This window comes from Heterodontus francisci, chromosome 37 (genome assembly GCF_036365525.1).
Source record: "Heterodontus francisci isolate sHetFra1 chromosome 37, sHetFra1.hap1, whole genome shotgun sequence".
NCBI lineage: Eukaryota > Metazoa > Chordata > Chondrichthyes > Heterodontiformes > Heterodontidae > Heterodontus > Heterodontus francisci.
The window spans coordinates 8715867-8729799 of NC_090407.1; the positions used below are offsets into that span (position 1 = coordinate 8715867).

Genomic DNA, 13933 nt, shown 5'->3' on the forward strand with positions numbered 1-13933 from the left:
ACGCACATGAAAAAATAATTGCATGTTTCCATCCTATTCTGATGTCACTGAGTTTTGCCAACAGCCCACCTCATCCAAGTAGTCGTTCTTGAGACAGATCTAGATAATGAGGATGTGGTTTCCATTTCTACACATCCTCGAGACAGGAGTAGGCTATTCAGGCTCTTCCGCCACTCAGATCATGGCTGATCTGTATCTTAACTCCATTTACTCATCTTGGCTTCACAACCCTTGATACCCTTGCTTAAAAAAAAATCTATCAATCCCAGGTTTGAAATTTTCAATTGACCTAGTATCAACAACTTTTTGGGGGACAGAGTTCCAAATTTCTAATACCCTTTATGTGAAGAGGTGCTTCCTGACATCAACCTTGAAAGGCCTGACTCTAATTATAAGGTTATGCCCCCTTGCTCTGGAAAGTATGATCGTATCAGCCAGTCGCTTTACAAGCACTTACTTTGGGAGAGGGATCGTACACAAGTGAATGGAGGAATGGAAAACCATAGCCCAAATGTCAGAAGACTACATGATTGTGAGAGATATCACATTTATGACTGATTTTGACCTCAACTGCTGTCCATATATGTGCACTTTGCAACAGGACTCAATGGATTGCAGTTTGAAGTGGGAACTAAAGATGATCCTTCTTCTCTCTCTCTCCACCGTGCCCTCCACCCCAACCTTCCTTTTCCATGCACACTGTGACCATGTGTAGCAATCTAACTGCTGTCAACTGAGCACAGCCCAAAGGTCAAACATTGAGGCACTATTAGTGTGTAAGCAGAGTTTTATATTGGGCAAGAAGGATGTTTCCCGTGGCTGAGGGTTCTAGAACCAGGGAGCACAGTCTCAGAATAAGGGGTAGGCCACTTAGGACTGAGATGAGGAATTTCTTCTCTCGGAGGGTAGTGAATCTTTGGAATTCTGTACCCCAGAGGGCAGTACAGGCTCAGTCATTGAATATGTTCAGGACAGAGATGGATGGATTTCTAGATATTAAAGGCATCAAGGGATATGGGGATAGTGTGGGAAATGACGTTGAGATAGAAGATCAGCCACGATCTAATTGACTGGCGGAGCAGGCTTGAGGGGCCGAATGGCCTACCCCTGCTCCTATTTCCTATGTTCCTAATGCATTTACAAACTAGACTGTCAGGAGAACGCACAAAATATTTTTAATGCTTTTGAATGATTCAGAATCTCTACGTTAATGTAGATGCCCATAGTTAAAATTAGCATTGTATTTTAAAATGGATTATAATTACAATATTAACTTATTTGGTAAACTTGTCTGGAAGCCAGATTGTATGATAGCAGGAAATCCAGTGGTTTCAAAATAGATTAATTTGTTCCCAGAAGCTCAATTCATAATGGCAATCTTGAGCATCTTTCCATAATATTCATTTCAAGTTTTTCAGTGGACTGCGAGCAACTGAGAATGTTGACAGAAACTACAAAATCAGTATAGGGCTTGGGGAAGGAGCAAAAGTGAGTGCCATTTAGAGGGAATGTGATAAAGCAACATGCCAGCAAGATCTAAGATTAGAGGAGGCTTTCTAAATGCTTGTACTGAAACACCCACTCAGGTCTTCATATTGCAGCATTGGAACCTTGTTTCTGTGGCTTGTATCTGTAACAGTTTTTTTCCCATTTGAGTCTGGAATTTTGTTGTCCTTGGCCATAGAGGAAATATTTCTTTCCTCGTGAATTTTTTTTGTCCTGATTTTTTTTTTGTCTTCCTTAGGTTTTGTCTGGCTAGTTGTAACATGAAGCAAGATAGCTCAAGGGCTGTTATGGGTATAGTTTTTGGTATAGCATGGAATAATATTCAGGAGAAAGTCATTACAGCTCTTAAAATGCCAAATGCTAGATTGAACATAGCCCGAAAGGGACATTCATTTTGTCAGATTAGCTACTTTATGTAGCAAATTTGAAAATCTATTCTCGTCTCTGAAGACATTTTATATTGGTACTGAAAAGGTGTAACTCCCAATTAGAAGAGCGACTCTGCTGCTTTGTTTGTCTCAGTTAAGTGAATTTTGTCGACTTTAGTGGATTTCAACAGTTTAGAGCCCCACTATCGATGGTGACATTTTTTAGCAGGCTAATTATAAAATAACCCCCAGTATGCACCAAAAGAGAGGTAACATGAAATTTCTGAGGTAAACTGGGTTAAAAGTTAGCAATAATAAAACAGATTGAGCTGTACTCCAGCAGGGATCACTATTTTTAGGGAACGATAAGAGAAGTAAATAAGACAATATTGTTACTGTAGTGCTAAATTATAATTTGGATTCAGCTGTGGGGTTGGGGGGGAACATTCTTGCACTTCATAATGAATACACAACAGAAGTGTCTCACTTTCTTGTATTTTTAGTTAATATTTTTAGTTTGAAATTTGAATTCATTCACTTTCTCCCAGCCTTAAACATATAGCGTTGGACAACACATTGCAGAAAGTGGGACCTCAAATAAGCAAATTTCTGTGTTTATAAGGAGAAAATTGTTTTTTCTATCTTTTTGGCAGGGATTATATGGGAGGGGAAAGCACATCATTGCCTACTATTTATGTGGAATTTATTCAATGTTCTTCCCTCCTCTTCCAATTGCAGTGCCTCATTTTAACATATAATTCAGTGGGTATTGGGCCACCCTACATGAGTACCAACATTGTAAGTTATCTCTTACCTACCAGACTGACCTAAGATGGAAGTTGGGCGTGTTTTTGTAGATTAGAATACATCATGAAAGCTTTGAGTACAATGCAGTGCAAGTATTGAGGGGGAAAAGGAAAATATTGCTGTATTGTTCGTTTTGATGCTGCAGTGTATCATTGCATTTTTGATAATATGCAGGCACAGTAAAAGGTAATAAAAATTTTATTTAAAGTACTCACAAACTAGTCGGAAAATGCTGACCCAGGTTCTGTTTTATGCCACGGTGGTGAAAAATGTAACTACAGTTTGATCTATGGGGCTAGATGTATAATGGCTGTAATCACGAATGATGCATCGGTGGTTTTGTTATGACTGCAACCATGCAGTGCCACTTGAGGAAGGTCACAGTGGAAAAAGGAGTATGCAAATGAAGTTATAAATTACAATTGAAGAACAATATTTTGATGTGTTAGATGGGGACTGTCAGAGCAGCAAGATGTAATTCATGAGTTCATTATAGCGCGAATGTGCTTGACAGCTGAGCCATGCCAAAAGGAAAATTTATTCTTCGGTTTGTGCTGACAGAAAATGGCAGATCATATGAGCAGTTTGTGCAGACGCAATGAGACCTTGGAGTAAAATTGTGTTGCTCTGACAGTCCTGCCAACCCTTGTTATTTACGCTTTCAACCAAAGAATATCAGTTCAATGGAAAAAGGAACAATTTAGTCTTTATCTGTCTGAGTGTGCGTGTGTGTATTTGCCTCCATAATATCGCCCATTAAAAGTCTCTTTAACTAGGCTTATGCAGGGGTTTTAATTTCTGAATTCATGAAAGATCGGAATACAGGCTTCTGGTTTTGGATACGTTGTTAACAGTTGAAAAGTTGTTGAAAGAAACGGATGCCCACTACATCCCCTATCTACTGCCCAATGCCTGCTGTGATAGCCATTTTAAGCCATAAGAATTGCACATGCTGGCATCATGATATTACACCTGTGGATTTGCCTGTTGAGATGCAGTACCACCCAGTTGCATTACAGCACCAGACCTTATTACCAATAAGGTTAAATGGTCAATTGTTGATGATTTTGCATTCATGGTTTATATTCATCAGTGAACCTGGACTTAGATTAGAGCTTTTATTGGACTGACAGCCATCCAATATAACATATAATATGTGGTGAGCAGTGAATGTTTAATACAAACTAAATTTTAAGAGACCAGAATCATTTCATTTTCATAGTTGCACTGGGTTATGGTGATTTATGCATCACTGCTATGTGATTTAGGATCAGTATAGAATTTAACCTGAGAGCACTGTTTCATGGGCCCAAATTTTACGGTGGCAGTGATGATGAAACTGTCAGCTTTGGGAGTCTGCACATGCACAGAATAACACAGAAGTCCAGAAGTTGCTTTCACTGATTCTCTATTTCTCCAGAGACTGCACTGTTGAAGTCTTCCCATACTGCAATCAATGAGAAATCTATGAATTGGCGAGATCTTCCACTTATACACTGTTAGTCTTGCTGTAAAAATCCTTGAAAAACTTACACCTTGTCACATTATGTGTAACCGGGCTTTTAACAGTGCACTAACTTCATAATTACTGCTAAACACCCTCACTGGCCCTGAAAAGCTAATTTTATATGTGGAATGTCAATTTTCTTCATAATGATATTTTTGAAGTGATGGCCCAGATTTTGCAGTGGTAATGACCGTGAAACTGTTAGCATTCACAATCATTAACTCCGCTGAAACTGACTGAAACTGTTGAATGAGGTGTAACTGGGTTTTTAACTTTATAATTACTACTAAACCTAATTACTAGCCCTGAAAAGCTGTTTTTGTATTTGGGGAATGTCAAATATCTCCATAATGATAAAAAAACAAATTCTACATATTTTTAAAAATATTTTTAAATAATTGTTTGTTTAAAAGTTTGTTTATCTTTATGTTAGCATCTATTTTAATCCAATCAGAGTAATTTAATTCATTATCTGAAAATGTAAATTAAAAGTGAAGGGATTCAGGGTTTTAACTTCCGGGTTAGCTTTGTGTGAAAACGTCAATGTGATTGGTTCCTTACCTGCTTGCTGACATCACTGTTACAATAGGTCAAGACGTGCCCTTGACTTGACACCAGATTTAAATTGCTGTTGGGAGAGGGGAAAACCACACCACAGATCGCTAGATCTTTGTAGCCAGCTTTCTTTGAGGTCAGCGATGTGCTTCACCCCTGACACCAAAATCTGAGCCATGGTGATTTTGCATAGTGGCCCTCAGGAAGATTCCTGTCTAATAATGCAATGGGAAAAGTTCTGTGTTAGGAGAAACAACGGAGCTTGCTGTCTGCAGTGCTTTGTTTTTCTTCCCCGAATAAGCTGGATTTAGGTCTTTCCTATTAATCCCTTGTTCTCTTGAGGGTGTTGACTCTTGCATAAGGTGTCAGCAGGCTGTCGGGCGGTTTAAAACTGTACAAAGAACAGCTGGTAGCACACCATTTCATTTTTCCAGTGTGAGTCTAGATGGTATCAGCAAGTCAGATCAGTGCCAAGCCTAAACTTACCTCAACTGAAGAAATTTAACAGGATTCCTGGCCACTTTTACCCCTTCCTATTTCAGTAACATTGAGTTCAACTGTAGCACCTCTATTGCTGTTCTGGCTGATATCAACTGAAGCATCCCTAACCAGTAATTAAACCTAGATTAATCTCGTTTCTGTGACTCCTTGGTAATTTTTAGGGTGCAGAAATTAATTTTGGGGAAAAATTGCTACTTATTTCTGGCATTACTTTGTAAAGATACCTCTATTAAGTAATCACTTAGGTTCTAGTTATTTATTTAGAGACACAATCTACACTTCATTTTGCAGGATGTGTGGGAAGGGAGCGATGAGTTTTTTTTAATGAAAAAAAGTTGTTAGAACAAGAATGCCCTGCCAGATACAGTGGTGAAAATAGTGTTTATAATAAATAAATATTTGTAAAAGAAAAATATTAAAAGAAAGGAAAGAAAAGCTTGCATTTATATGGCATCTTTCAAGCTCACTGGACATGTCAAAGCATTTTACAGCTAATGAAGTACTTTTGAAGTGTAGTCACTGTTGTAATTTGCGCACAGCAATCTGCCACAAACAGCAATGTGATAGTGACCAGATCATCTGTTTTTGTGATGTTGATTGAGGGATAAATATTGGCCAGGACAACAGGGATAACTCCCCTGCTGCTCTTCAAAATAGTGCCATGGGATCTTTTACGCCTACCTGAGAGGGCAGGCGGGGCCTCGATTTAACATCTCATCTGAAAGACAGCACCTCCGACAGCACTCCCTCAGTACTGTACTGGAGTGTTAGCCTTGACCTTGTGCTTGTCAAGTTCTGGAGTGGAGCTTGAACCCATAGCCCTCTTGACTCAGAGGCAAGACTGTTATCATCTGAGCCACGGCTGACATGGGGTCAGGGACTAATTGGATAGTTCTTTCAGACATCCAAAGCAGATGCAGTGAGGCGAATGGCCTCTTGTTACGTAAAGTCCTACGAGCCTAGGGTAAAGCCTTGCTGGAAAAAAAATTGCCATGCTATCTACGGACATAATCGTCCATAAACTGATGGCATAAATGTTGCTGTTTTAGAATTGAAGAATCAAAACACTTACAGGGGGGTGTGAATGAAGCGAAGTCTGCCACATTGCAGTTGTCATCATGGATTTCTGTTAGTTTTTTTAAATTCAGACCACTGTCACAAAAATGGTGTGTATGAAGATATTGATTTTATTTTGCATTATGATTTATATGCGGCTCTGATTATAGCATATTTGCATTAGAGGTATTGCATAGTGATAGTAACCCTTGCTTGCTCCAATTAATTTTCATTTTGGTGTGTTTTTAAGTGTCTAATGGTGCTGTTTCTACTTCTTCCACCCCTTCCCCTAATCCTTTTCAGTTACATGAGAGTAGCTATGATGCAGGAAAGGCCTTGCAGCGATTGGTTAAGAAGCCTGTGCCCAAATTAATTGAAAAATGTTGGTCCGAGGATGAAATGGTAAGCAAACCTTTTTTCTTTTGTGATACAAGCTGAGGAAACTTCTGTGCTTTTAATAAAATGGCTGTCCCTTAAATCATTTTTAAGACTGAGAATGAGATCCTGTTACAGGAGTGGTAGAAAGTTGTTGCAAAGTTGAACTGGAAAAAATGCAAATAAGCAGTTGAGTTCCTCATGCTTCTGTTGATTTTTGGTAACTGAATACTTTTTAAACATTTGACCTTTTATGTTGGTATGAAGCTTTTCATTGGCTTATAATTAGGACTTAAAGATATATGTTTCCTCTTGCCCCATTCATAAGATTCAGATATCTGTCATTCTGGTAGCTTTGTCTGTATAATTTGGAATTTGAGGATTTATAGATGAAAGATTCCGCTTTTTCAAAGAGAGACTGAATTTTTTTTTAATATAAGTTGGCGAGTTCCCTAAATGGCTCAGCTAGTTTATCCAGTGAATTGCTAAGCCATATACCCAAGGAAAGCCTAGTTTTAATTCCTGGTCCTAAATTTGCCTTTCACTAGTTTGAAACTGTACCCTCCCTTTTCCTACTGTCACAGTTTAATTTGAAATACTCTCCCAGATTTGGCTTCCCTATAGAGCTCCTGATTTTATTTATTTTTATACATCTCTTTGATCTGTTTGCCACCACGCCTGCTAGAAATTCGAAGCATATACCATTAAAATATAGTTTCAGTTTATGTCTACAAAGTGATTATGTCTGCAAAGTGACAATTTCAGCAATGTTTTATATATGCGAGTGTGTCTGGTCTTATCATATTGCAGCCACTTGAAATCTTCTGGGCAGCTGCATCCTGTTTACAAGGCAGATCTGCACCTGGTAGCCTAAGTCTTGCCAGCGATGATACAAAATGCGCTGTTCCTATCTCAAAGGAGGACTTGAGTAACAAGCAATGTCACTGTTGAATATTGTTCAGAGTCATTCCATATTTTGCTCTTGAATAGTTTTTGACAGAATTTTAAACTTCTATTGTGTCACGTTTTAAATTTTCATATGGAACGACCAAGCTCCAAAATCTTTCACAGATGATAGCTATTTTGATAAATAAACACTGTTCATACAATTTTCATGAATGGCTGCAGGGAAAATCACCTTGAATGATGATCTTGCCTGGCTGTTAGATGTATGCTTTATGTTTCCTGTTGTTCAGACCAGCACCAGACATTTTGCTGTATGCTTAGGTTTTTATTATCTCTCCCACTCTCTCTTTCTCTCTCTCAAACACAAACATGCACATTTATGTCCTTTGCAGGCTTTGGAAATAATAAGTACAGTTGCTGATTTTTTTCTTTTTCAGATTTCCACCCACCCTCTCACAATATCTCCCGTTTATTCCCTCTTCTTCTCGGGTATGATTCCATAAGTACTGTCAGCACTTCTCCACTTCATCCAAATGATTATTCTCCATGAAGGAAAAGAAAGACTTGCATTTATATAGCATCTTTCATGAGCTCAGCATGTCCCAAAGGGCTTTACAGCCGATGAAGAACTCGTGAAGTGTAATCACTGTTGTAATATAACTCAGTCAGAAACATGGAAAAATTTACAGCACAGAAGGGGGCCTTAGCAGGGTGGCAAAGCAACACACTTGAGCCTATATCCACCCATGCAGTTTTCGGCAGAGGTCTGGAGAGGGAATTTGTGCTGAAATTCTCCACGTGGCCCCACCCTCCCCTTGTAGCCCAAGGAAGCTGGGGCAACCCTAATAGCACCCTGGCTGAGATCAGTTAACGCAGCTCAGATTAGGAATTGAACTGGCAACTTTCCGAAATAAAAACATAAAATGCTGGAAGCACTCAGCAGGTCAGGCAACATCTGTGGAGAGAGGAACTGAGTTAAAGTTTCAGTTCGATGATATTTCGCCAGAACTGAAAAAACTTTGAGATGTTACAGGTTTTAAGCAAGTGGGAGGGGAGGCCGGAAGAGAAGAAAAATGAAGGTCTGTGACAGGGTAGAAGGCCGGAGAGGTTAAGTGGCAAAATGGATGATGGTGCAAGACAAGGAGCTGGTAATAGAACAAGTGACGAAACAAAAGATGGGTAAAGAGGTGATGTAAATAAGAATAGCAGAATCATCACCTGCTATCCAAACAAAGGGCAGAGGTCATGAGCTGAAATTGTTGAACTCACTGCGTCCAGAAGGCTGTAATGTTCCTCAGGAATACGTTGACAGTCATTGGAACAGTGCAGGAGGCTGAGGAGAGAGGCCAGAGTGTGACAAAGAATTAAAATGACAGGCGACTGGAAGATCAGGGTCACGCTTAGGAGTGAACCGAAGTGTTCTGCAGTGCAGTCACCCAGTCTGTGTTTGGTCTTCCCAGTGTGAGCATTGAATACAGTGTACTCAGTCACAAGAATTAGGAGCAGGAGTAGGCCATTCGGCCCTTCGAGCCTGCTCCGCCATTCAATAAGATCATGGCTGATCTGATTGTGGCCTCAACTTCACTTTCTTGTCTGTCCCCCATATCCCTTGACTCCCTTGTTGATCAAAATCTATATATTTCAGCCTTGAATATATTCAATGACCCAGCTTCCACTGCTCTCGAAGGGAATTCCACAGACTAATGACCCTCTGAGAGAAAAACATTCTCCTCATCTCAGTCTTAAATGGGTGACCCCTAATTTTTAAACTGTGTCCCCTAGTTCTAGACTCCCCCACAAGGGGAAACATCCTCTCAGCATCCACCCTGTAAGTCCCCTCAAGATTTTATATGTTTCAGTAAGATCACCTCTCATTCGTCTAAACTCCAATGAGTATATTGAAAGAAGTACAAGTAAATCACTGTTTTACCTGGAAGGAGTGTTGGGGGCCCTGGACAGTGGGAAGAAAGGAAGTAAAAGGACAGGTGTTGCTTCACCTATGCTTGCGTAGGAAGGTGCTGTGGGATGTGAGGGGTTGTTGGGAGTGATTGAGGACTGGATCAAGGTGTCACGGAGTTGACAGTCCCTTCAGGATGCTGAAAGGGGAGGGGCAGATATTTGGTGATGGTGGAACCGGTGGAGGATGAAGCATTGAATATGGGGGCTGGTGGGATGGAAGGTGAGGACAAGGGGACCCCTATCATTGTTTTGGGAGGGAGGGGAAAGGGTGTGAGCAGAAGTGCGGGAAAAGGAATTGCTGTGGTCGAGACCCCTGCCAATTATGGTCAAGGGGAATCTCGTTAAGGAAAGAGCAAGACGTATCGGAATCATTGATATGGAAGGCGGCATCGTCAGGACAGATGTGACGAAGACAGAGAAACGAGGAGAATGGAATAGAGTCCTTACGGGAAGCAGCATGGGAGGAAGTGCAGTCAAGGTAGTTGTGGGAGTTAGTGGGCTTATTGATATTGATCAATAGCCTATCCCCACAAATGGAGACAGAAGTTGAGGAAGGGAAAGGAGGAGTTGGAGATGGACCATGTCAAAGCAAAGAAAGGGTGGAAATTGGAAGCAAAGTTGATGAAATATTCCAGTTAGGGCTAGTGCAAGAAATGGCACTGATACACTCGTCAATGTACTGGAGAAAGAATGTTCCACATATCCCACAAAAAGGCAGGCATAGCTAGGGCCCATGCGGGTTCCCACAGCAACACCTTTTATTTGGAGGAAATGAGGAAAGGAAAAGTTTTTCAATATGTGAACCAGTTTAGTTAAAAATAGGAGGATAGAGGTGGATGTGGACTGGTTGGGACTCCATTCATTGAAGAATTGGAGAGCCCTGGGGTGTCCAGGTGGGGAATGCAGGTGGAGAAGGATTGGATGTCGATGGTGAAAAGGAGACAGTTAGTGCCAGGAAGCTGGAAACTTAGTGATGGAGAACATCGGAACATTCACAGTTGGAGGCTGAAAAGGGGAGAAAAAATAGAATCGAGATAGGAAGCAATCAATTTCCTGTTTGTCACATTTGTTCCAACAATGGCATCTTCCATACAGGTGCTTCTGATATATCTTTTTTTCCTCAAACGAGGATTTCCCTCCATCATAATTGATAGGCCCTTCTACCATGTCCACTTCATTTCCCACACATCTGCCCTCTCACTCCTTCCCCGCCTTTCCAGAACCACAATAGGGTTCTTCTTGTCCTCCCCCTTCCACCCCACCAGCCTCCACATTCAACACATTATCCACCACCTCCAACATGATGCTACCACCAAACGCATCTTCCCCTCACGTTTCAGCATTTTGAAAGGGCCATTCCCTCCACGATACCTTGGTTCACTCCTCAATCACCTCCAATACTCCCTCCCCTCCCTTAGCATCTTCCTGTGGAAACACAGCAAATGCAACACCATTCTTGTGATCTCTTTCCTTCCCACTGTCCAGGGTTCCATACACTCCTTCCAGATGAAATAGCAATTTACTTGCGTTTCTTTTAAGTTATTATGCTTAATTCACTACTCACGATGCGGTCTCCTTTACTTTGGATGACTGCTTTGTGGACAACCTCCGTTCAGTCTGCATGCCTGACCATGTGTTTCCGGTCGCCCTTCATTTTAATTCTCCGCCCTGCTCCCACCCTTAGATCGCTGTCCTCCGCCTACTCCACTGTTCCAGTCAAGCTCAACATAAGCTTGAGAAACAGCACCTTTTCTTTCAATTAGGCACTTTACAAACCTTCTGGACTCAACATTGAGTTCAACAATTTCAGATCATAACCTCTGTCCCTTTTCTTTGGATGGCAACTGTGGTTGATTCTGCTATTTTCATTTACCCCCTCCTCTGGACCCATCTTTTGTTTCTTTACTTATCCTGTTACCATTTGATTTGCACCATCATTCATTTTGTCATTTCATCTCTCCTGTCTTTTACCCTATCACAGACCTTCTCTTTTGTTCTTTTACACCTCCCCGCCCCACCCCCCCCCCCCCCCCTTTCCCTGCCTCTGTACTTGTTAAAACCTGTTGCATCTCTAATTTTTCTTTCCAGTTCTGATGGTGGGTCAGCGACCTGAAGCATTAACTCTGTTTCTTTCTCCACAGATGTTGCCTGACCTGCAGAGTGTTTCCAGCATTTTCTGTTTTTATTTCAGATTTCCAGCATCCAAAGTATTTTGCTTTTGCATTACTGCAACTTTCTTGGTCTGTATGGTTCAGCACCATGTACCCAATGGCCCTCTATCAAAGCAGTTCTTTTTAAAGCGTTCTATACAAGTAAATTCCTAGGTTCTAATCTAATTGAGATTTAGGTCTTTCTCTTTAATGGTTTTGGCCTCGTCACAAAATTCAATGGTCTGTATGGTAAGCCTTGACTAACTATTGAACAGACTCCAGTTCAGAGTAGAAAACTGCATTGAAGTGTCACTGATTCTGTAGTTACAATGCAGCCAGTGTCTACCACTTATGTGGTAGATCAACCCTTTGAAATAGACTGCATGTTTTGAGGCAGAAAAAGCTGTATTGATATGCTGTCAACATTTTTATATCAATTATTTCTTTTTTCAGAATTAAATACAGAGGAGTTTAAGATCTCCTCCAGTTTGGTTCAATATAAATGAGGAGACCTTGAGCACACAGTGGAGTGGACGTATGTGAAGTAATTCCACATTGCTTTTTATAAATGGGGCTTTCAACTGCAAAAGAGTAATCTTTTCCACTACATAAAAGGGGATTGTTTATTTTTGAATGCTTACATAACTCAATTTTAAAAATCTATTCAAGATGCCTTTTTAATGTTCCCCTTTTAAACAATATACGTCCTTTTGAAAGTTGAAACCGCAGGGAGAAAGGCTGTCTTATTAGTAATGGTGAGTTGAAGCAATTATTTAGAGTATAAAGAACCATACATTTATGAGGTATGAGTGATATTTTGTGATCAGGTTGAGAACCTTAGTTGACTGTTCTTCTGTTCGTAGACCAGGGCCATCCACATCAATTGTACTGCCCACACCGCAATAACTAGGTTGAGAACTTGAAACAGTCACGACCACCTTGCACAGTGAATTCTCTTCTTTGGCCTCCTTGTCTCGAGAGACAATGGGTAAGCACCTGAGGTGGTCAGTGGTTTGTGAAGCAGCGCCTGGAGTGGCTATAAAGGCCAATTCTAGAGTGACAGACTCTTCCACAGGTGCTGCAGATAAAATTGGTTGTCAGGGCTGTTAGACAGTTGGCTCTCGCCTTGCGCTTCTTTCTTTTTTCCTGCCAACTGCTAAGTCTCTTTGACTCACCACTCTTTAGCCCCGCCTTTATAGCTGTCCGCCAGCTCTGGCGATCACTGGCGCCTGACTCCCACGACTTGTGATCAATGTCACAGGACTTCATGTCGCATTTGCAGACGTCTTCAAAGCGGAGACATGGACGGCCGGTGGATCTGATAGCAGTGACGAGCTCGCTGTACAATGGGGATCCTGCCATCTTTCATGTGGTCACATGGCCAAGCCATCGCAGGCGCCGCTGGCTCAGTAGGGTGTATGTGCTGGGGGTGTTGGCCGCCTCGAGGACTTCTGTGTTGGAGATACGGTCCTGCCACCTGATGCCAAGGATTCTCCGGACGCAGCGAAGATGGAATGAATTGAGACGTCGCTCTTGGCTGACGTACTTGTCCAGGCCTCGCTGCTGCAGAGCAAGGTACTGATGACACAGGCTTGATACACTTGGACTTTTGTGTTCTGTGTCAGTGCGCCATTTTCCCACACTCTCTTGGCCTGTCTGGACATAGCAGCGGATGCCTTTCCCATGCGCTTGTTGATTTCTGCATCGAGAGACAGGTTACTGGTGATAGTTGAGCCCAGGTAGGTGAACTCTTGAACCACTTCCAGAGTATGGTCACCGATATTGATGGATGGACCATTTCTGACGTCCTGTCCCATGATGTTCGTTTTCTTGAGGCTGATGGTTAGGCCAAATTCGTTGCAGGCATCCGCAATCCTGTCGATGAGTCTCTGCAGACACTCTTCAGTGTGGGATGTTACTGCAGCATCGTCAGCAAAGAGAAGTTCCTTGATGAGGACCTTCCGTACTTTGGTGTTCGCTCTAAGACGGGCAACAAATAGAACAAAGAACAAATAACAGTACAGCACAGGAACAGGCCATTCGGCCCTCCAAGCCTGCGCCAATCTTGATGCCTGCCGAAACTAACACCTTCTGCACTTGCGGGGCCCATATTCCTCTATTCCCTTCCTATTCATATATTTGTCAAGATGTCTCTTAAACGTCGCTATCGTATCTGCTTCCACCACCTCCCCTGGCAGCATGTTCCAGGCACTCACCACCCTCTGTGTAAAAAAAAACTTGCC

At 41.6% G+C, this 13933-nt stretch overlaps 1 protein-coding gene across 11 annotated transcripts in view; it reads left to right on the top strand.

Moving 5' to 3' along the window:
• The window catches only part of rerea (arginine-glutamic acid dipeptide (RE) repeats a), a 563072-nt gene that overhangs the window by 383095 nt on the left and 166044 nt on the right, over positions 1–13933 (top strand). For all 11 annotated transcript variants that reach the window (XR_010969624.1, XM_068017019.1, XM_068017023.1 and 8 more), the window contains one exon: positions 6604–6702. Coding sequence is in view for 10 of the 11 variants with exons in the window: in XM_068017019.1 (XP_067873120.1) it covers positions 6604–6702 (99 nt within the window). In the remaining variant the exon portion in view is untranslated. The remainder of the gene's footprint in view (positions 1–6603; positions 6703–13933) is intronic.